Genomic DNA, 23,814 nt, shown 5'->3' with positions numbered 1-23,814 from the left:
GGCAGTATAAAAATACCCTAAAACTAAAGGTCTTGACAGCTTCTAGACACTCTGTCGGAGCCAGCAGAGATATTTAGCGCTGTATGAGTTAGGAACACTTTACTTTTTAAGCTTTGCTGACAGTGTCAGACACACTTCCACACCAGCAAGTCAAGTGAATTTAACATGGGAAAGAGATGAAATGAGGTCTGATTCTTTTATTATAATTAATTTCTTTTATTTTCATTGAGGGAAGCAGGGAACACAACTAATGAACATTCATCAAGCTAATCCAAGTAAAGCTAATTTCACTTTACCTCCCCATGGGATTACTAAACTCTCTTCCTACCCATGTGGTGCTGATGCAAAGATGGGCTGGCAGGGGGACTAGGCTGACTCTTCTCACAAAAAACCTGAGCAAAACTCATCAGTGGTGATTAGAGCTGCTGCTTGTCAGCATGTGAAGAAAAGAGCTACAATTCATCACTCACAGTCATGTGAAGCCACAGAAAAGTAATTAGCAGGTAAGATGTCTATTAATAGCTCCCACCACCTTTAGTTGGAACACCTGCTGACAAGCTATTACTCTGTGTAGCTTAGATTCATCAAGTTCTTGTTTTATGATTGCCAGAAGAGATTGCATTAGAGCCATTTCTGTTGAGGCAGGGTGTCTGAAAAAACTCTTGCCCTTTGGCCTCTCGTTGAGAAAGCGGATGTGTAGACTTGCATCCCTTCTCATAATCTCTACAAGCATGCAGAGATTTCTTTGTGATTCTTTCAGTGACTGTGAATTTATTTTGGTTAATGAAAGCATAACTTGTGTTAGTGCTGGCTAAATGCAGACTAGGGGAAAACAAAGAACTGTCTCCTTTGCCTGCAATTATCTTCTTACGGTACTTGAAAATAAACGCAGTGCATTTCTAAGAAAACCATATTGTTAATAGTATATTATCACATATAAAGTGTTATTACACTTGGCAGTTTTTATTTAAGCAGTCTTTTTTCACAACATGTGACTCTTTTAATGTGGGCCAGAAATATTAGTGATAAACAAAGTGGGGATTTTGTTAGCTTGGCTGATGTTTTAGGATCCTTTTACTAGAAGGCTTCAATAAACACAGCTGCCCCAAAATACATTCTGCCTGAAATTTATCTCTGTATTTTCAATCTCTGGCTTTCTCTGTCTCATATTACAGGTGGACGCTTTACCAACATCAGTGCCATCCTTATGTAAGACTAAATTTTATATGTAGCTTAGGCTGAGTTTTTATGTTAAAGAACACACACATACACATTTGATGAATGTATGTGAAAATAGGCTTTGTATCTTAACACTGCCTCTTCCTTTCCTCGTATTTGATGGTGAAAAAACAATATGAAAAAGAGTGTGGCTATGGGTGGCCATCACTTAGGTGATAACAAGAAGCCACTAAGCTTTTGTAGGAGCTGATTTTCTAAAGCCTATACATGAAGGCAACCTGTTTTCCTCATGTATAAAATAATTTGAATGTTGCTTTACTTGGTCTGCAGTGTTCAATATTGCAGGTTTTCTGTTTTGCTGGTGCTTTACTTTCTGGTGGGACTGGAGGACTGTGTGCATGCTGCCTGCCAAGGCTCCTGCTGGGGTGGACATGTCACTCCAGCGCAGGCTGGGAACCAGCACCCGCCTGTCTGAGCAGATGAGGAACACACAAGGTGACAAAGTGGGGGATGGCAAAAGACATAGTTAAATAATTTGGGGTTATTGAGGAGCATTGTGATCCAGCCTGTGCCTCCCCCAGCCATGGGCCCTATGTGGGGCGTGTCTGGCGAGGCAAGCAGGGGCTTGGGCTCACCCGTTTCCTTCCCCATGCACACCCCCGCCTTGGTTTTGTATTTGTATAATCGCACTCAGCTTCTTAGAAACATACCCCTGAATTAAGAAATTCAGCATTTCGGTGTGTTGGACAGAAGGCAGCCCCATAGAAGCCCTGTGTCCAGCCTGCAGTTTGTGGTCTTACCACTTCACTTCGAAGGATGTGAGTGTCATGTTGCGTGGGGTGGGGTTCACTTGTGGTGGGGTTTTGGTTTGCCTGATCTGTAAGACTTTTTTGGTAACTTATCATTCATCCAGGATATCTTTTATTTGTTTCTTCCCCCATTAATTTTGCCAAAATGAACTAGATGCTCAAGAAGCAGAATGAAGTAAGGACAAATCTGCTATTTTTTTCAAACTTACTCATACCCACTCCTCTGTCTCCTTCAGGCTCCCTCAGCCAGAGCAACCACAGAAAACTGCAGAAGAAAACAGACTTATTTTTATCTCATGTTTATCCCTTTACTTCAGACTGATTTAATAAGTTATTAGTTATGAGCCATTTAGCTGCATAATAAAGTATGTTTTACTTTTCAATCCCGATTAATTGTTTTCATCTTGTAATTTTTTATTTATAACCTAATTTTATCTGTTGTATAATTGCTCTTGAATATTTACATGGTAGAAATGTTGCTGCCCAAACATACAATTTGTCTAATTGGGAACCAAGTGTGGTAGAAGAGGACAGTGCCTCTGCAGAAACTGTGCAGTTGAGAAACATGCCTGCAAAGCCTTCCTTGCTCAAAACAGGGATGTTCACAGAAGTTCCAGTAGTGATTATTAAAGCACCTTAGTGTGTGGTCACTGCTCCCTTAGGCTGAATTCCACAGTGCATCCTCTGCTTCCAAAAGATGGTTGTTGTTTTAGCAGCTCCCTCACAAAGTGTGTTTGGTTTACAGGCACAAGGAGCTGGCTGGGAGATGGCAGACAAGCCCTGTACTGTAGTCTCTCCCTTCTGTGATGATCTCTCATTGGCTTGGGAGTAGATGTTGTGGGAGGGCTGGGGGCTCACCAAGACTAGCTTCTGTATAATGTTCCTGCAGCCTGTGTCATTAAAGAGGATTTAATTCATTTAGTAGATGGTTTGGATTAGGAGCCTGACAACTGCTGTAAACAATCACCACCTCACCACCTGCCCAATTCTTATAGAAAAGAGGTGAGTAAGCTTCAGCAGTCTTAAATTAGCATTGGCAAGTTTATCTCTTCTCCCATCTCTTCTTGTGGACATATTAGTATGGAGACCAAACGGGGGGCATAGGAGGAGAGCTGGGGAGGACAGGGAGTGTCATTCAGAAGTAGATTTTTCTGTGTGCGTCTGAGGAGCTTTGGGCATCCTAATTCTTCATTATTTGTGGTAGGAAATGGTCCATCTTCCATAGTAAGTAACCTTTTACATTGTCAACTGAACAAGTTGTCAGCACCCCATGTTATCACCCTGTGATGTGGTTAAAGTGAGGAGCACCTTCAGAATTCCATAATTCTCTAGAGTAATACTAAGCTCAAGTCTGTGCAATTGCTTATTCCTTTGCAAAGGCAAAATAAGACCTCTTTTGTAATAACTGTATTACTCTTTGCATGAGTGAGGAAAACAAATCTATTATAGAAATAACAAATCACGAATCCTACTATATTATATTGTAATTGAACATTAAATCAGGGTATTCTCTAGTGCTGTTTGGTAACATTTGTACTTTTGAAGGATTTCCAAGTACTATTTGTTAATATTTCTGGATAATTATGTCTCTGCTGCACAGCTGAGGAACTTAATTTAACTTTAAGAAATTGTCTCTTAAATGGAAACAAAGTTTAGAATTTGACTTTAAATGGGCAACATAGAGGTTGATCGGGGCAGTGTTGTGTTCTCGGGTCTGTGATTCTGATGGTCCTTTAGTGACAGAAAGAATAAAAATGAGGTACTGAATGTACTTCCATCTCTGAAACCAACAAAAACAATTTAGTGTCACACTGTGTCCACACTGCATGCTTTTGCTAGTTGCAAGCCCTCATGTCAAGTGTGATCTTAGGAATTATTCTAAGTAAGGATATGGGGACTAATCCCTAACCATCATGTCTACTGAGCGAACCATCTGATCAAGGTCAAGTTAGATGGGGCTCTGAGCAACCTGGTCTAGTGGAAGGTGTCCCAACCCATAGAATGGGGGGTGGAACTACATGATCTTTAAGGTCCTTTTCAACCCAAACTGTTCTATGATTCTGTGTTTTACTGAGACTGATGCACTGCTTTGAGAAACAATCTTCCAGACTAGCTTTTTTTCTTCTTTTTTGAGATGTTTTTCTCAGTGCACTTAAAATGAGCTAAAAGATCACTCATAATTTTGCTCTTCTTTTGTTCTGTTTTTATGCACTTCAGAAACAGAACATGCTATACATTTGAAAACTACTGAGTGGGTGTATTTCTACCTTAATTATTAGGAATGGTTAAGTTTTGATGTAGAAGAGCAGTCTTGGTGTTCTTGGTACTCCCTTCTGTACTTCTACATCTGTAAAGCTAACTTTATTTTTTTGGTCTTTTTTTTTTAATGCAGAACTATGGTTTGGAAACAGAAAATCTAAAAACCCTTTCTCACAAACTGAATGCATCTGCCAAAAATCTGCAGAACTTCATCACTGGGAGGAGGAGGAGTGGTCACTATGATGGAAGGACCAGTCGCAAATTACCGAATGATTTTCTGACATCAGTAGTGGATCTGATTGGAGCTGCTAAAAGTCTGCTGGCTTGGTTGGACAGGTAAAAACTCCCAAATGTGTCACAGGTAACCAGATCACGCACATGCACAAACCCCAGCTTCTTTACAAAATGTAATGTAGACATTAAATGGAAGCAGAATTCATTTACATATTCTGAGGAGATGTTCGTACCAATTTTTTTTGTTATGTCAGCATGCAGTTCAGGTAGCAGTTCAGTACAAAGCTCCAAATGCCCTATAACCGTGCACATATCTGGAAATACAATAAATCAACAGGATGACATATTTAGGTTATATATGTATTTTTTATTAATGTAGAACAACCCTTTGACACACATAACTCAGATTCATTGTTCTGATACTATCAAGTTCACAAAACTGTAATCATACTTTTTATTACATAGGTGTCAATATATAGTTTCAGAGTGTATGTGTGTAAAAACATGCATGTTGTGTTTTAGGTTTTTTAAATGGCAGTGAGATACCTCTGAAACTGTAGAGGCAATAGGAACTGTCTTATACTTTTACCTCTGTTACCTAGGAAGTATTTGAGATCAGGACTTAAGTGCTCCCCTTTGCTACATTTGTAGTGATGTTTTTCTAATTATAACGAGAGTAATATGGAAGTATTTAAGATGATCATTGAAACTCCTGAAGTGGTTGAAATTAGTTCATCTGTATGTCTTTATAAAATGCATCACAATGAACTTTCATCAGCAAAATTAAAATGTTTGTCTTGATTTAAAGGTGTATCTTATATTGTAACCAACAGCTGAATTTTTGTTCAGAGCGTGAGCTTTGTGTAACTTTAAAAATCCAACAGAATTATTTAGTTTTACTGCTGTGTGTTTTGTGTTTCATTTTCCTGAGGAAAACTGGCTTCTGTCCCATAAATGATTTCCATATGAATGGTTTAGGTGAGGCATGAGTCTTTTCCATTTCTTAAGCTGAACTGCAAGCTCTTTTGTTTTGTTCAGGAGATTGCAGCTACCATTGCTCCTTCTTTTCTACTCCCTTTCTAGCCTTTCCCCAAGTTTCAAACCCAGAGTACCCAAAGATTGCTCCTACATTTCTGCTTAGATATTTAACATTAAATTTGCGGAGAATTAATGCAATCTCGTGGAAACAGTCTAGTATTGAATCTTGAAAAAATGGGAGTATATTTTTAGCTCTGTCTCTAACTTGTTATTAATTGGAATACCCATGGGCTTCACTTTTTCTCCCTGAAAAATAATTTTTGGCAGAGAACAGCATATCATTCTGGGCTTTAAAACAGAAAGAACAGTAGAAGAACGTGTTCTTTTGCATAGATAGATTAGTTTTTGCCACTTCTTTCTGTTTAGAAATAACCTTGTCTTTTCTCACTAGAACTGTGGCCGTGATTAAAGACTGTTAGTTACAAAGTTGAGGTTCTGGCACTGTATGTCTGTGCACTGCATGTACTTTTACATTTAGTTGAAATGATAGCTGATCAGACCCAGGAGTTCCAAGAAGTTAAAAATGAGGGCAATCCTGGTGGTAGCCTGCTTTTAGCAATGCTGTCTTTAGTGTCCAAATAAGGCTTCAGATTTCTAGGAAATTCCTTTTGAAGATTTTTGCAGTTTTAACACCTGGTTCTAACAAATGTTTCCTGAAACATTTTAAGACTTTTCTGATTTATGAGCATCTGGGTATATTGGTAAGGTTTGCTCTTTCTTCTTTGTGAAGTCCCCAAGTTAGAATGAAGGCAGGCCAATGACTGCATTTTTCTCAGGAAGTGGGAACATATGGAGATCAAAATGATTCTTCTTATTATATACCTTCTAAAAAGGTATTGGGGTCACTAGGGGGAGATAGAAAGATCTAAAAAAAATAATTATTTAAAGTAAGGAACATGGATTTACTTTTATTTTTCACTGTTACTATTAAATCTGGACCGCAAATCTTAGTTTTCTGGTTGGTTTCTAGTACCAGTTCCATCTCTGGGGTTTGAGAAGGTGGAGCAAACCATGAGGAGGAATGAAATGGCTCTTAGGGTTGTCCACCCCATTGTAACAGCCCTACCAGGCTGCCCCTATGCAGTGGTTTTTGAGGTCATGTCTGGAAAAAGCATCTTGCAGCAGCTCCACATCACATCATGGCCAGTCTTCTTCACAAACAAAGATTTGGGAAAGGTCATTACCCTTGGAGCCTGCGCAGTGGATTTTTTAGGTGAGACACAGTGTGCGCTGAACTGAGCCCACCCTTTAATCCTGAGGTTCATCTGCCAGGGCCGAGTGAGCTCAGACGGTGGCAGCGAGGTCCTCAGGACGTAGGTTTGTTTAGAGTGACCTTCTCTTAGCTGGATGGCCTTACAGGGCTGACGAGCTCCATCTGCCCGGAGGGGTTCCCTGACTGGGAATCGAACCTGGGCCGCAGCGGTGAGAGCGCCGCATCCTGACCACTAGACCACCAGGGGGCCCCTGCAGCAGCTCCAACTTGCACAGAAATGCAATGATGTGTTTTTTATGTGTCGGGAATAGTGATGACTTCATACAGGCTGTGCTTCACTTGTCACTCTAGTGAGTTCTCTTTTTATGATGTTTCTGTGGGAAACTTACAATCTAAAAGGACTTTGTTAGGCCAGGCACAAATATTGAAAGGACTGTGAGAGTTGTGATTTGCTGAGTGATTTGCACACTTTCACTGTGGCTCTTTCAGGACCAGTCCAAGGACACTCTTTGTTCCAGGTCTCTGCCTGGAGCAGTCCTACTTCCAGATGTATGTCAGAAACTGAGTTTTACTGAAAATTAGGGTAGCTTTTACTGCCAGGCTTTAAAAGTCTTCTGGTTTTGTTTCATTTAGGAGCTGGAAAACTTAGTAGAGAATTCTAGCTATTTTCGAAAGAGGTTGGCTGATGATTTTGAGGAGCATGAAACAGCTCTCCAATAATGTCCTGTAAAGAAGCTGTCATCACACTGATAGATTATGTTCTTAAACTTTGTAGACTAATTTTAACTTCCTGTTATTTTCTCAGCATGCAAAACCTATGCTCTTCTCAGCTTAATAATGTTTTGTTTTATACGCTTTCCCTAATCTTAAAATTCTTCCAAGTGAATTTCCTGACAACATTGATAGTTTCTTGAAAAACTGTGAGTCTTTTGTGAAAGTATGATGTGTTTCTACTTGATATTAACGTAGCTTTTAGGCTGATGGAAAGCCACACTGGAGGCTATAGCAACAAACTACTTACCTGATGTTCAAAGCAACTTGGCATCAATATATCTCCAGTGATACTTCTGAGGAATTAGAGTATAATATATTCTGTCAATCAGGTCTTCTAGATTTACAGCTAAATAATTGGTATTCTTTTCAGTCTTTACTCCTGTAATTCATACAAGTTGTATTCTATGGAATAGTAATATATGCCACCTTTCTTAATCCTCCTTTTTCTCTGATGTGTCAGGTTCCTGGAAATTCTCCTACCTTTTTTAGGGCTGATACACTCCATCCTGGGGAGGAATTTTTAAAAAATGTGTAATTAAAGTAGGATTACTCTTTTGAGTTCAGTACTCTGAATTCACAACATGAACATGTCGCAACTTTGTGACGTAAAGCTATTTCCAGCCTCATAAAAGTATTTTTTTTCTGTACACTAGTATGTCCAGTAGTATCTGCACATTTAATTGGAATTGAAATTAGACGTATTTATTTCTGTTAATCCCAGGTAAGGTTTTGTTCTTAGAGTACACATTCACAATTCATCTGAAAATCACTTTGTAAAAGTGTTGCTTCTTGCAGGTAAAGCTCATTACTGTAGTCTTGACTAGGAAGAACTGTAATGCTTTTTGTGGAAGAGGAAGGATCCTGAGCGAGCCTGAACTGGGGTGACGTTTGGTGGCAGCTGCATTATCTCTGTCTCTTCCTGTTTCTCTCCTTGCTCTGTCAGCACAGGCTTCTGCTGATGTAATCTTCGAGGTTGTTCTTGGTTTGATGTGTTCTTTTCATTCACCTCCACCACACTTTGATTGTCTTTGCCAACCAAAATCCCTGGAAATCTGTATTTCCTGCAGACTGCCCTAAGCAAGAAAAAAAATTCTTAGTTGTGCTTCTGGGCTTCCTGTTCCTGCCTGCTCTGGAGTGTTTGGGCCATGTTATCCGAAGCAAGAACTCCTCATACCATGTATCTTGTGCAGTATCAAGAAGAATGTTTTGGAGCTTAGCAATAGGAACGATATCTGTCTAAACTACAAACACATACTTAGTGAATAGGAGTGAGGAAGGGTTGGTTACTTTTAGGGCTTTATTTGAGTCTTCATTAAAGACAGCTAAGATAAGGTTGTAGTTTATTTTTCTCTTAAGAATTTAAGAAAATATAATCTACTTCCCATGAGATAACTGCTACAACATTTTGCGTCTGTTGTTGTGTCACAGCTTTTAATGGTCATGAAATAGGATTTGTCAGGGACCACTGGATTTTTTTAGTGTACTGTTTGACTCAGCCATCTGTGTGGGCAGTGATTCAATATGTCTTTCACAGAAACTCTCCTGTAGCCCTTGTTTTTCACACTATCCTCCATTTGGAAATAGAAAACTTAAACTGTGCCTGCAGATTACACTGAAGTCTAAGAAATAGGAGCAAAGATCTTGTGGAGATAGATTTTGTATTCAAATCTTTCAGTGCTATGGCCAGAGAAAAGCTAGCAGGCAGGCTGACAAATGTGCATCAGTCTGATTAATTTACCGCTGCTGTCTAGATACATGATACTTGGACAGAATGGAACAAGAAGATGAACGAAAAACCCAACTGTAAATAGAAATTGTTGGTTATGTAAAATATAGGGTAAAATTGCTGACAGAAGTAACAAAATGAAAAATTTCAGAGTAAAAGGCCGTTCTAGCAAATCTAGGTCTGCTTTTAGGGCCATTCACAGATTGGGGTGGGGCGGGGTGTAATCCTTTAATTCTAAACCCCAGGTGGGCAAATCATTTTGGTGTGGGCTTAAATGTACTAGTATTCTGTGAAGCACTTATATGTATACATAAATCCTATAAAGCAAGGCTAAAATCTGTGCCTGAAGTTAAGGACATTTGAATGCTTCAGTGGTTGACAGCAGAACAGGGCCTCCAAGCCTTAAGCTGTGAGCTCTGATGCATCAGAGAAGTGTAGCCTGCAATGATGTAAACACTCTTTGTTTATGACTGAACAATTCTAGGTGTTCGGCTTCAGTGCACCCTCTAAGGCTGCTTTGTATGAAAGCATTGTGGTAGCAGAACATGTTCCCCACTCCAAAATGGATCTCCCTCTTTTTACCATGGTGACATGGTCAATGCATATGTTTTCTTCCACTATAAGTAAAATGTGTTCAGCTGAATTTCTGTGCCTCATTGTTTTTGAAGAATGAGCCTTGGTGATGTTTACGGTGTGGCTATTTTGTAGTTTTAAGTGAAAAGGAACATTGTGTGCAAGCCCATAACTTCTTACTTACAAAGAAAGTGTTACTGGTTTAGAGTCTCCTTTATAACAGACTTCATACAGTCCTGTTAACTGTGCTTGGTTATTACTTGTCCTGACAGGGTAAATCTGGCTTGAACATAAAATGGTGGGGGTAAACAAATGAAAACCCAAGCGAAAAGAAACAAAAGAGTTCAGCAAAAACAAAAGAGTTCAGTGATTCTTTACTCACCACACAAATAATGCGCTTTCTGTCGATTGGTTTTTGGTCTTAAACCTGCTTGTTTCCTTTATACATTTTCCTTTATGCTGGTTTGAATGGTATGCCAAACCTGTCAGTAAGTGCTGCCTAAGAATGCTATGGTACTTAACTGTATTGTGCTCCTGGAACAGCTGTAAATGTTTAATAGAGCACTCATTTAAAGAATTCCTTTATCCGCTGTGAATTTTACTGCATTCTTCCCTGATTCTACATAAAGCAGCTGCATTAGAAAGACAAATAAAATCTTTGTTTCATGAAAGCCTAAAACTATGAATCACAGATGGATTTGGCACAATATATATACAACAGTATTGTACATTCAGATTTTTATTTGAGCTTAATATGTTACCTTTGAAGACTGAGTTATATTACTGCTTTGGTTGCCTCTCTCTTTAAAAGATTTTCTACTATTATGTTTAATCAAAAGGCTCTGAGGATGTTTTCCCTTGGTAGGATGCTAAAATAAGTATGGGATTGTTTTTAAACCCCTCACAAAGTCTGTCGTTATAAAATACCTTAGTACTACAACTAGTGGTGAAATATGATTAACCTATATTTTGGGTAATGCTTTTACTAGCAACAGTCAGTATTTGTCCAAATTGCAGCTTTGTAAAGTGAAATAGATATTTTTATGTATCATGTTCCCCTGAGTGAATTTTATATGAAGAAGACAGATGAGGAGGCTAATGCATATGTGGCCAAAAATATTGATAATATAGAAATGCCGAGTGTCTGCATCTCCTTCACAAATTTTTAATTGTTTCTGAAGGATATTCCTTCATGTGCAATCAGTAGCTGTGAGTATTAATAGCTGTTGAATTGTATTATTTCTTAGGGCTGTGAGGGAATTATCTGTACTACATTAATGTGGCTGGTTTTTCTACCAATCCTTCAGGGTGGCTTAATTAATTACTGTTAGATAATATAATTTTATTTTTCATTCTGAAAGATGCTGATACTGCTGAAGATGTTAATAAGGTCTCAATTCATAAAAATGTACACACACCAAATGTGTGTTACCGAATGTGTGTTTACACATGTATAAAGAAATTCACTTTTCAGAGGTGTTATTATTTATGTCAAAGACTGACTTAAAAAAAATATGAAAAGAACCAGTAGGTCTGGCATGCCTTGTCTTAGAAAAACCTTGCGTCCTATAGACTAAGGTCTTGAAGTTGATTTATTTTAATGTTTAAAAAAAAAAAAAGTAAGATCGTTTTTCCCCTGTGAATGAGGTGTTTAGAAACTCTTCATCTTGCTGTGGTGTCCTAAGGTAAAGACTCACAGTGTGGGTTTGCACAGTGGAAAAATGTAAAGGTTCCCACTTTTCCAGGTGCATACACGATCACAAAACATATATGAACTTAATTATCCTTGAAACCTATTACCCACCCATTTGTGAGAGTGGTTTGAAAATGACTAATGGCTTCAAAAGTTGGAAAACGGAATGATGGAGGAAAGGTGAGACTAAGGGCAAAACCACCCTGCATGTGTTTGCAGAAGCATTGATGTGATTGTATAAATGTCTTTTCCTTACGATATCAGGTATAGAAGGGGTAGACAAAGAATGAAAAGGGGAGACCAGCAGAGGTCTGGAAGTGGCAATGAATGGAAAGGGCATGTGGTCAGGTAGGTGTGCTGTGGGGCTACAAAGGTGTTTTCATATGCGTGTTGCAAAGAAAGAGAATTAGTTTTGAAGGAAGAACAAACAAATCACTGGAGAAACTGAGTAAAAAAGGTTCTACAAATGGAAATGACTGAGAGAGACAATGAGACACTGAGGTCAATGTCACAGCAGGAAGTGTGGCAGCATGTGGCCCCAGTGCAAGGCAGTTCTTTAGTTCTTGTTTAAGAGCTCTCTACAACTACCTGAAAGGAGGTTGTAGCCAGGTGGGGGTTGGTCTCTTCTCCCTGGCAGCTATCAATAAGACAAGAGGGCATGGTCTTAAGCTCTGCCAGGGGAGGTTTAGATTGGATATTAGGAAGAAATTCTTTACAGACTGGGTAATCAGGCATTGGAATGGGCTGCCCAGGGAAGCGGTGGATTCATGGTCCCTGGAGGTTTTTAAGATGAGACTGGATGTGGCTCTTAGTGCCATGGGCTAGTAACCATGGTGGTGCTGCATCAAGGGTTGGACTTGATGATCTCGGAAGTCCCTTCCAACCAGGCTGATTCTATGATTCTATGACTTGGACAGTACACATGTTGAAAATTGCTTTTTTTTCCTCAGGGAATTTTCTTCACTGGAGCTGTAGGAGGTACCTGAGAACTGAAGGTCCAAGGGACTGTGAAAGACGTGGCTTTGAAAGAACAGAGTAAAAATTGGAAACTGATAAAATGGGTCTACCAAGCCAAGGAAATAATTTTTTTTAAGTAGAGAGAAGTGGTCTAATTGGACAGGGAATTCCTTAATCTTAGTATGTGCCTTGAGGAGGAAAGTGTTTTAGCAGCCAACTGAAGTTATAGTGTATGTAGGCTTTATTTGCATTTATACAAGTTGATTCATCTGTTCACAGTCAATAATACTGTGCTGTATTAAAATTACAATCAGTGGATATATTACCAATATAGAGGTTTTTTGTCAGATAGGTGTTTTACATTGTAACTCATATGAAATCCAGTCAGTGATCCTACAATGGAGTTTTTGTTGATATTTTGATTGAAACTGCTGGCACATTGTTATACTAAGTCTTGCTGAATTTCTACTGTTGAAGTTGAGGCTTGGGATGTAAATACCAAAATATATTTCCTTTGGAGGTAAATATTTAGAGAGGCCCCTGCCATTTCTCCAGATGCTTATGCAGTAGTGGCCGTGTAGTTGTGCATACAGATTACCTCCAGGGAAGTCTGAAGTGGGAAGGGGGAGGAAAAGTGAATTGCAATTTTACTGGTCCTGTTTGCATCAGTACCCCAGAGAGGCATCTGCAGAAACTGATGTAAGGGAGTTGGTTATAAGCTACAGAGACCTCATCATCATGGCCAGTCTTCGCGAACGAAGATTTGGGAAAGGTCTTTACCCTTGGAGCCTGCGCAGTGGATTTTTTAGGTGAGACACAGTGTGCGCTGAACTGAGCCCACCCTTTAATCCTGAGGTTCATCTGCCAGGGCCGAGTGAGCTCAGACGGTGGCAGCGAGGTCCTCAGGACGTAGGTTTGTTTAGAGTGACCTTCTCTTAGATGGATGGCCTTACAGGGCTGACGAGCTCCATCTGCCCGGGGAAGTCCCCTGACTGGGAATCGAACCCGGGCCGTGGCGGTGAGAGCACGGCATCCTAACCATTAGACCACCAGGGGGCCCCTACAGAGAAGGCCACTGGAGGATCCCTTAGATTTTCTGCAGGAGTAAAGTTTATAAAACATGAACCTGTCTCCTTATCTTTCCAAGTTGTAAAGCACTTTTCAAAATATTACGTTTGTTACTGATTTTCAGTAGTCTTCTCCCTCCTGCCGACAGTCTTGCTGTCTGCTTCACATGCTGTTGCAAGTCTTCACTGTGTTAACTTCAATGTAACAAAAATGAATAATGTCTCAGTCCCTTTGCCTGTTCCTTAATGTCAGCAGAGTTTATTTGGGGCGTTTCGAATGATCTTCACTAAGAGCAATGATGGTAAAAATGCCATTATTTTCCTCATGAACCGTGAAACCAAACTAAATTACAGAAGTATGAAGGAAGATGATGCGGTATTAGAAGCCAAAGCCTACCATGTGATTTTGTTTAGAGAAATGCTGGAGGCCTTGACATGTCAAATAGATTTCGGTTGTGTAATTTCAAGATCAAATTGTATTAACACTCATAGTTTAAGTAAAATAATACCATTTGCTGACTTGATTCCATTAATCTTCAATAAAAGTGAGTTCCTAAATGAAAATGACCTTTTAAAATCAGGGTTTCAGGTAGATATCAGAACCTCAACAGTTACCATTTTGTAAGGAAAAATATCAATGTTTTTGTGCATCTTGACTAATGTTTTTAACACATCATAGAATCATTGAATATGCTGAGTTGGAAGGAACCCATTATGATCATTAAGTTCAACTCCTGGTCCTGCACAGGACACCTCAAGAATCACATCATGTGTCTGAGATCTTTACCCAAACACTTCGTCAACTCAATTATGATTCATAACCAAGCAGTTCAGTCACTTTTTATCCTCATATTTATCCTCATCCCACTTTTTATGCTCATATGTCTCCTGAACTTCAGAAGTAATCTATGTGTGTGTCTGTGGGTTGACTTGCTGTAGTGGTTACCATACACTGCAGAAAACTTGGACTCTGAATTGTGATTGTATATCTGTGTCCACTAACTTTCATGAGGCACCTTTTGGAACCTACCCACATGCTGTCTACCAAGTCCTCACTCTCCTGTTTCTTTTGTGTTTCTTATACTCTGCCTAGCTTCTAATTTCTGTACTTTTATTTATACTGCTTTTCTCTCTAGAAAATACAGGCAGAAAGTATATGTCATTGTGTGATGTATTACATCAAATTAAAGCTGCCAGACTTGAGTATGCACCTCAGAGTTAATTCTGTCTTATGAACCCTCAGGGCTGGATTGCAAGCCCTGGAGAAGAAAGAGAGCACTAAACGAAACCAGCACAGACAGGCGAGTTCACGTGGATTATTAATGGACAGTTCCAAATCTGCCTGCACTAAAATTTCAGTAATTGTGTATATGGAAAACAAATTTAGAAACCTACTAGAACCAGTAGAACTATATTTACAGTTATCATTTGGACTTTCTTATAGCAGAGTTCTTTGTACTTAAAGCTTGTCTTTAGGCTTATATAAGGTAATCGTAGTATGTAAAACTCTTTAAGGTATATAGAAATATGTGTGAAGTGATGAAAGAAGGCAATTGGGAAAGGGATTAGTCACCCAGCTTAATTTAAAGGCAGACACATTTAAAGTATTGTTTTGAGATCTTGGCACATTTGCATGATCTATTGTTAGTTTATTCAGGCATTATAATCCTTGTGGTTCTTTAACACCTTTTTGTTTGTTTGTTTTTAATGTTGGAAGCAGGTATATTAGGGAGAAATGCCATCTTTGTGATGTTAATAATGTCCATTAAAACTTCATCTGCAACACTGATGAAGTCAAGGTCTTGACTCCTCTTAGAGAAAATACCAGTCCTGCCTAGTGTTTGGCTTCTTCTTGAATTTAGAATATAGTCCAAGTTGAGTTTATAGTTTAAGAGAGACTTGTAATACAGAAATCAGATGACTGCCAGCTTCACTAACTAAATACATTTTAGCAGTTCTTCTAGAAAGCAAGCAAGCTTCCAGGTAGGCAAGCATTTTAAACATTCTAATATGAAGTTTTAAGGTATAGGATATACGTAGGTCATGTCTGTAAATGTTAGATTACACTGTGTATTTTGCTAAGCAGTTCTGACTGTAGCATAGTGTGTGGGCTTGTTTGGTTGTGCTTCCAGTTTAGGCTTTGCAACTGCTTCTGAGCATTGATGCATCTCTGGCTCTAAATGCTATTCCCCCCTTTAGATAAAGATTTTACTTATTCTGAGTCCCTCCACTACTTTCACCAGATATTAGATCAAATCCCAAGGATCCCAGTGAATCAGCCAAAAGCTTTTCTGATTTGATTCACATCTGGACACCATTGATATCACAAGAGGAAGCAGTGCCTCTGGTTGCCTTTGTAAGGGTATTCCCAAACAAATGCTGAAGACAAGCTGGGCTTTTTCTGGGGGAGTAAAGGCAGTCCAGAAGTTAAGTGTCAGAAAAAATGTTTTTATAAATGGAATTCTTAAAGAGGAACTTAAAAACTGCAAGTGGATATATACTAGTACTATTCATCTTTTTTTTCTTTTTTTTTTTTTTAGATCACCTTTTGCTGCTGTCACAGATTACTCAGTAACAAGAAATAATGTAATACAGCTCTGTCTGGAACTAACAACAATAGTACAACAGGTATGAGACAATTTACTTAGCAATTTATTTTTTCCTCAATTGTAACTGGCTATTACTTTCTTGACGTAATTTTGTTTTACACTGTCTAGATCACTGTCTAACCAAATTAAGGGAATACTAGCACTTAGTAAATGCTTCCTAAAAATTCTGTTTCCTGGTTTTATAATACTAGTTTGAGTTGTACTATGTATATACCTCTCCATATCTCAATAGTAAGATTCATCTTGGGTTCTCTAGTCTAATATACTCACTATAAATTTGAGAAATCTACTTTATAGTTTGTATATTTAATTTCTTATATTTTGTCTTTAATTTTTAATTAGCTGTCTGGTTCAAAAGGTCTGTGTATATTCGACTTTAGTAATCTGCTTTTTCATACAGTTCATATTGTCTAGACACCTGTTAGGATGACACATGTTCCCACGGAGGTAGAATATTTTGAATACGTTTTTGTACATACTGACTTTAAGAAATCCAGAAGTAGATAATGAGAAGTTCTTGCTTAGCGGGCTTCATTTGGGAGTGGAATCCTGAGAACCTTCCCCACCCCACCCTGGTTTAGGTCTGTCTCTATCTGTGTGTTGTTCTGCTGAAATGAAAAATCTCTTTGCTGCCAAGCAGAAATTCAAGGGATTGTTGGCACTTGAGAAGATAGAGTGGAGAAAAAGGAGAGAGTGGGCTAGGTAGGAGGACTGAGACTTTTTCTGGTTTTCAGAAGCATCAGTCCAAACTACGAAAAACTAAACTTCTTCTCTGGCCTCTTGGTGTGACTTTGTATGATGATACTCTCCCTTTCCTAAAAGAAATGCGTTTTTCTCTAACCCTTTCATAAACGAGTGCAACACTGATGATTAGTTGTGTTTGCCTCCCAGATGAGTTTGAGAGAAGCAGTATTACTAGTCCTGTGTGTTCAAGCCTGGGAAATGCAAATTTCTCATATTTAGATTTATTTTATTTTCACCCTCAATTCTGTGTGTGGGTTTTGATTGGAAATGGAGCATGAGCTTTTCCCTCCCCTTTGACCACACAGTGTGAGGATGCCCGTTTGCTTTCCAGGCCCCAGGGGGGAGGGGTAATGCTGCCAGTCCATCCTTTGGCCGCCCTGTGCTCCCCACTGGGCTCCTCCCATCAGCCAGCCTCAAACAGGGATGGAAGTGCCAGCACTGATGGCTGTGGGAGAAGAGCCCAGGCCTTCAACTTCTTGGCTGCCTTTGGCATGACGTCTGTTTTGTGTCTGTTGGCCTGTGGCCTGTTGTGCCCTTGTTGAGTTGTGAGAAGGGATCGATAGGGTGGGAGAAATAGTCATGGAGGGCATCCCATCCACTTGTCCAAACTGGTCATTTTTCACAGAAGTAGTTGTGAATCACTGTCTGGTTTTTAATTTAGGGAAAGAGCCACCTGTCCATTTTCATGTGTCCATGATTAGTGAGGAGGTGGGTAAAATAACAACTGCTGCAGTATTTCACAGGAAATAACTCAATATCGATTTATTTTCTTAAAAATTCATCCCTATCCTTGATACTACTAATTCACTATGGTGTAGTTAAATATTTCTCTATGTATATTTTTCAGTGTGAATGAGAGTAAATGTTATTATTTAATACTTTTGGAGAACAGCAGTTTTACGTTCTCCAAGAACAACATAACTCCCCAATCAGGAAGCAGTTCCTGAATCTACAGTTTGAAGTCAAAAGGAGCATTTATGTGTCTAAATTTAAGTATGCTCTGAAATCAAATTGGGCTGTAGTCAGAAGAATGATAATGAAAAATTCCATTAGTAGTCCCAAACACATGTGGTTTGATCTCTACTTAAAACAATTGCATTCCAATGTTGCATTTCAAATGTCTTAACTGAGCTTTTTTTCTATATGACCATCGAGCACGCCGAAAATCCTCGTGCTTTCTTAAGACTGTAAATTCAATCTTTCAGTATCACCTCAACAGGTGTTTTTTCTGTCTCGGAATCTTTCTCCTTTTGTATTAAAAGGAATTAAATTAAAATAATTTATAAATTTTTTTTGGTGAAAGACCTAGAAGGTAATGTTGCAATTTTTCTTTTAGCAGCAGATAGCAGCTTTTTATAATGCTCAAAGGTTTATAAAAATATACAGTCTACACATTTTATTAGCTCTGAATTTTTATGACATTAGTACTATTTAAAAATAGAACTCCAGTAACTGAGTTCCATGAGGATTTTTTTGTGTTGTTTAAGTTACAGCTAATGTTTAGATTTATTAACCAAAAGTCAAAAAATGATTCTTTAATCAAGATGGAGGGTAAAAAGTGCTAAAATTATGGTGGCTTGCTTGATTTATTTTGCACCTTTTGTAACTGATTGTAATATCAGTGTTTCTTCATAGAATTTAGTGATTTTGAGTCGTGTCCCCCCCTATTATCAGCGCTAAATGGATAATTAAGAAAAAATTACAGAATTACATCCCACTTATAAGTATGAAGTCTAAGAAAATCTATTGAGTATTTGTGCTTTTACCTTTAAATAATTAGCAAAGTTCGAGTTATAATAATTTCTTAGGGACAACTCTGGAATAAAATGCAGGAAGACACATACTTTGTTTTAACCATTCAATTGTCTGTGTGTGTTGCACATTGCCCAGGACCTGATAGGCCAGTGTGCAGTGGATATTTGCCAATGGAAGCAGGTCCTTCAGAGCACTGCAAGTTACTGTAGCCTGCTTTGCATTTTCACTAATCATCTGCTTCTATGCAGCTGCTTTATTTTGGCTTAGGGATTTTTTTTCTCCCCCTTAGGATTTTAGGATATTTTTTCATAGCCTCTTCCTGCAGGTTTTCACTCTTGATACCATCATCCTTGCTGATGGCTTATTTAATTCAGGGCTTGCATTCTTGCTCTTTTTTATAATCAACTCTTCCCTTGCAGTAGAACACTGGAGGAAAAAAAAAGACAAACAAATTCATGAGACTGTTATGATTTTTGCCACCATTTCCTTGCACTGTGCCTTTCTCTCCTACACTATCTGCCTCTCTGTAGGAATCAAAGGCTGAGCATTATCTGTTCTGTCTGTTTCCTCTGCAATGAATAAAAAAGGCCTGTTCTTTCTTGATGATACAAGATAAATGTTAAAGGACTATGGGTGAACAGGTTGGGGGGGGTGAGATTGTTTTGGGTTGTGATTTGTTCGCCTTTGATTCATTCATGAATTTAGATTTGTGCCAACAGGATTGTTTCAGTCACAAATGCACATCAGGAAGAATGTGAGACGCTCTTGTCTTGATGGTGTTCATGAAGTCTTGCTATTGACTTAGTTAGTTGGGTTGTTTAGCTTCAGAGAGTGCCGGGAACTGGACATTTTAAGTGTGCTGGTTTTGTTTTAGAAAGGTAGCAGTAACTACACAGATAACGTAAGGAACAGAAAATATCTTGCTTTCTTAGGCCATCTGTAGGTAGCTTTTACTATCATTCTCAATGCTTTTATTCCTTAGGAATTCATTAAAGTTTCACTTAAGAAGCTTTCTTCTTTAGAATTGAAACCCTGGAAATCTTGTGAATATCTGAAAAGTCTAATTTTATATTGACTTTGTAAGTTACCAGACATTTAAAGAAATCTTTGCTGCTGAACACCCTGTTTCTTTTATTGCTTTTTAATAGTGATCATTAGTAGCCCTCATCACATGTTTTTTACTTTCCTTAATCAGCTTTCACAATGATTTGCTGTGTTTATTTAGTTTTAAAACCACTAATGTTTGTCTTGCAGCTTTAATGTCTTGTGGGATTTACTTAGCAATGTGCTCCAGCAGAAACATGGCTGTAGGCATGTAAATACTCCTTTATAGAAGCTTCACTGCATTTAGTTCTCTGCCTAATACCATTTTAAAGAGGGACTGTGTGGTGGAAGTAATTCTCTGTAACAGGGGTGGAGATGGAGGGTAGTCACTTGGCTAACATGGATTTGTCTTGCATTGTTGTCACAGAGCACACTTCTGACATCAGCTGTCTCATAGCAACATTTGGAGGTAAACTCAGATTTTGAATGATGTGGGGTGAGAACTTAAGTGATGCAGTTTGGGAGGTGGTGTCCAGGAGGGAAAATAGCAAAGAAAGACCAAGACAACCATCCACAGATACTCTGTCTGGGCATTATAGCCACCTGGGATTTGGAGCTAAAAACTCTGATATGGAGCACGTACAGAAGTGCCCTGTGCACTGCATCATCTGAGGGATTTGGAACTTATTCCCCATTTAAAGACATTTGAGATACAAAAAAAAAAAGTGTCAATATACTCCTTGCCCCAGTGGACGCACTTCCCATGCCAGGGGGGTGTTCTTTGTTGGGCTTTTAGCCATTGCTATTTTTCAGATAAAAGCTATTGTAAAACATCACAAGTTACTTCTTAAGTAATGCACTATTTTTGCGTACCACTGCAGTTTTTGTAATCAAATGTCTGTAACTTTAAGTGAGGAATCTTTCAAATATTAAATCTCACTGAGAAACATTACGTTCAGGCTTGTTTTACAGTTAAAAGGATAAAATGGAAATTTACTTTCTTAGCTCCCCTGCTCTGACTCTGAATCCAAATGTAGTATTATAAAATGATTCTATTCATTTGGTAAGGACAATGTCAAATATATGAATGAAGAAGAATAATATCCTTAGTACTATTTTTACAAAGTATCTCTCCTATAATGTTTTCGATCACAATTCCTCACTTTTGTTTTAAGTCCTAGTTATTAAGGACTTTAAAGACTTGCTAAATATAGCTTAAAGTTTTTAAATTTCAAGTCATACCAAGTAGCTGATTACCTCAGGTATCTTTAGCTAATAAACTGGTTTTAATAGTTTAGTGATGTGACTCTTTTATTGGTTCCTCATTAAAGCCGCTTTGCGCTTCCAGCTTGTTTATATTTTCAAAGCAACATGTGTTTGCTGTAAAGAGCTATATATTAAATTTTCAAGACTTTTATTTGAATTTTCAACATTATTCCTTCCACCCTAACTCTATTATCAAATGCTTGCAGGAAAATCTTTGTTAGCCTACTGTGGTAATATTCCCCTCCCTCTTCTCTTTTTTAAATAAAAATAGTTCATGATGAGGAGGCCACATTCTTGAAGTGTAAAGTATATTTATACATAGTGCACTGTTTATACAAAATGCCCCCATTTTAGATAAGTGCACAAGTGGGGGGTAAGTGTACGAGTGGGTAGCTAAATAGATGTGGGGGAAAGTTAGAACCGAAAGCTCCCCTTGAAAACAATACCCAGGCAATATCTGCCTATATACATGACATCAAAAGGATGTTCATATGAGAGTGTTATAGCTCATTGTCAATAATGCTGACAGAAATTCAGACTCACCTTGTATCCTTCAAGTGCTGCTCTTATGCAAGATTTTCTGTTGCATAAGGTTCAAAGCAGTCCTCAGAAGTTGTGGTGTTACTGGATACATGTTGTTCTGTGCAGTTGTTTTCTTGCAGTTGACTTTTAAAAGTCAATGTATAATGTATAAGCTAAAATAGAAATTAAAGGATTGTGGGAAATATGAGGCTGTTTTTTGTTTACAAGAAGCTACATCAAAGTTGTTTCAATTTATGCTCTTTAGTAATGTTTTTCTCTTTTTCATAGTAGAGTAGCTTATTTATCTATAGCACAATTTTACAGAAAATTTCAGCTGTAATTTAACGTAATGTAAAAAGTGCCTAAGGTACTTAGCATTGATGCCTTTTTATGATTCTGGTAGTTTCTTTCTGCTCTTTTATTATACTTCTTTTTTTTCCCCTTGAAATGGCTTACTTATAGATATATTGTCCTTTGATTTAAGTTTTGAAGTGCTTTTTGAAATAGAATTAGGCGTGGAATATCTTGAAGATTAAAATGTCAGTAATAGTTCTGTTGGGACTACTAATTTGATGACTCATTAGTTGTCATTGATATATATGCTGTAAAGACGTGTGGAATTTTTTTCCCCAAACTTGTGAAACTACCACCCTGTAAAGCCCCGTGAATTTGTTAGCTGTATTTTCTCTTCCATTCTTAGAGAAAGTAGTTTCTTTGCCTAGTGGATGGAAATTAAAAAACAAAATAAAAAAACCACTGAAATATTCAAAAGAATGGTGAGTATGTAGGAAGCTGAGCGACCAGAAAGCAAAAAATGGGTTTGTTGTTGCCTTGTTTGGAGTTCTTTTTTTTTGGTTGTTTTTCTTCCAGATTGACAGTCTCTGAACATGGGGGAAAATGAAACACAAAGCAGAATAATTTGTGAAAAAAGGACTAGTCTTTTTGATGGGGCATATAGTGGTAAACCAATGCAGCTGTTAAATTTTTCCAAGAAAATGATCCTGACTGGGTCAAGGTGACAGTGAAAGAGTCAGGGACTGTTGAGTTAACTCATGCACTCATGGAAGCACTTGCAGAAAGTAGCAGAAAGTTGGTGGAAACTGAGATGAAGTGTAGACAGAGGGGAAAATGTGTTTTCATATCTCATATGTTTCCTTTAAATAAAAGCTTTTTTTCTTAGACGGATTGTTGTGGGCACTGTGTCAGTGTGCGCTGAGTGGCATCACAGTTGCCATTTGAATAGAGTCAAAGAGATGCAATGCTTACTATGTAATTCTTTGTAAATGGCAAATTGAATGACTAATGATGATCTATTAAGATTATGTTGGTCATATCAGTAGATTTGAAGACTAAGACTCCGCATTTCTTTTAGTTTGGAAACTGATTTCCCTTCCCAGAGGCAGTATGATCTCTGTAACCAGGTGCAGTGAAGCAAGATTCGACTTCAGTAGTGTAGTGAAGTACGGAAACCATGTGTTGCTAAGTGGCTGTAAAAGCCTTAGGCATGAAAAAGTGTTGTGTCTGTCTTTATTTCAGGAACATGTGTGTGTTTATTTGCTTAAGTCCATTAAAAATACATAAACCATTTCAGATGGTCCATTATGAAACATTCAAGTTATGATTGAGCCTGAAATGCCACTTACCTAAATATCATTACTTTTTTCAAGTTCAATTAATTTCATTTCCTCTGTTGGCAAAATAGCTACCTAGGCTAAATATGAAAGATGAAATATTTTGCTGTAGTTGTGTTTTATAAACCAGAATTCTTTCTCATGGCAGTACTAGAGGAATAGCAGAATTGAAAAATTAAGAAGTTATTTACCTCTAAATTGTCTTGGAAGTGACATTGAAAACTTAAGAACTGCACAACACATCATGCTACAAGCTCTATTTTACACGTCAGTAATAAAAGATTAGAGGGTTAAATGCATGATGCTTATGTAGAAGTGTGGAAAAAAGGGTGTTTCGACTCTTTTTTCTCCTTTGGATGGACCATTTTTGCCTCAATTTCAATCTCTCATCTGTTGATAGCTTCAGTGGATTTTATTTGTACCTGCTGAGAATGTCACCAAGTAGAGAAATCACCTGAACAGCTGAAATTCAATTTAGACCATGTAAGCACTTAAATTCCAGAGGGATATATGAGCAACTATCAGTGTGATTTTAGTCAGTGCTAAAATACTGGCTGTAGTTTCTGACCTAATGGTATACTGGCTCATTTTAGAAACAAGGAAGAAGTGTAACTCTCTATATGCAAAGTAAGAATTAATATGTGACCAGATCCCTAGGGAAAGCAAGATGATGCCTTTTATAGGAGGAAGGGTAGAAATAATTGGAAATGAAAAATGACTT

At 38.2% G+C, this 23,814-nt stretch overlaps 1 protein-coding gene across 5 annotated transcripts in view; it reads left to right on the top strand.

Moving 5' to 3' along the window:
- The window catches only part of CNKSR2 (connector enhancer of kinase suppressor of Ras 2), a 210,175-nt gene that overhangs the window by 45,515 nt on the left and 140,846 nt on the right, over positions 1-23,814 (top strand). For all 5 annotated transcript variants that reach the window (XM_027731127.2, XM_027731128.2, XM_027731123.2 and 2 more), the window contains exons 3-4: positions 4,381-4,583; positions 16,063-16,150. In XM_027731127.2, the coding sequence (XP_027586928.1) occupies positions 4,381-4,583; positions 16,063-16,150 (291 nt within the window). The remainder of the gene's footprint in view (positions 1-4,380; positions 4,584-16,062; positions 16,151-23,814) is intronic.

This window comes from Pipra filicauda, unplaced genomic scaffold, assembly GCF_003945595.2.
Source record: "Pipra filicauda isolate LSUMZ 115617 unplaced genomic scaffold, ASM394559v2 scaffold12_size5214236_pilon, whole genome shotgun sequence".
Taxonomy (NCBI): Eukaryota; Metazoa; Chordata; class Aves; order Passeriformes; family Pipridae; genus Pipra; species Pipra filicauda.
The sequence above is the reverse complement of the archived record's forward strand: the minus strand, read 5'-3'. Positions and strand labels throughout refer to the sequence as shown.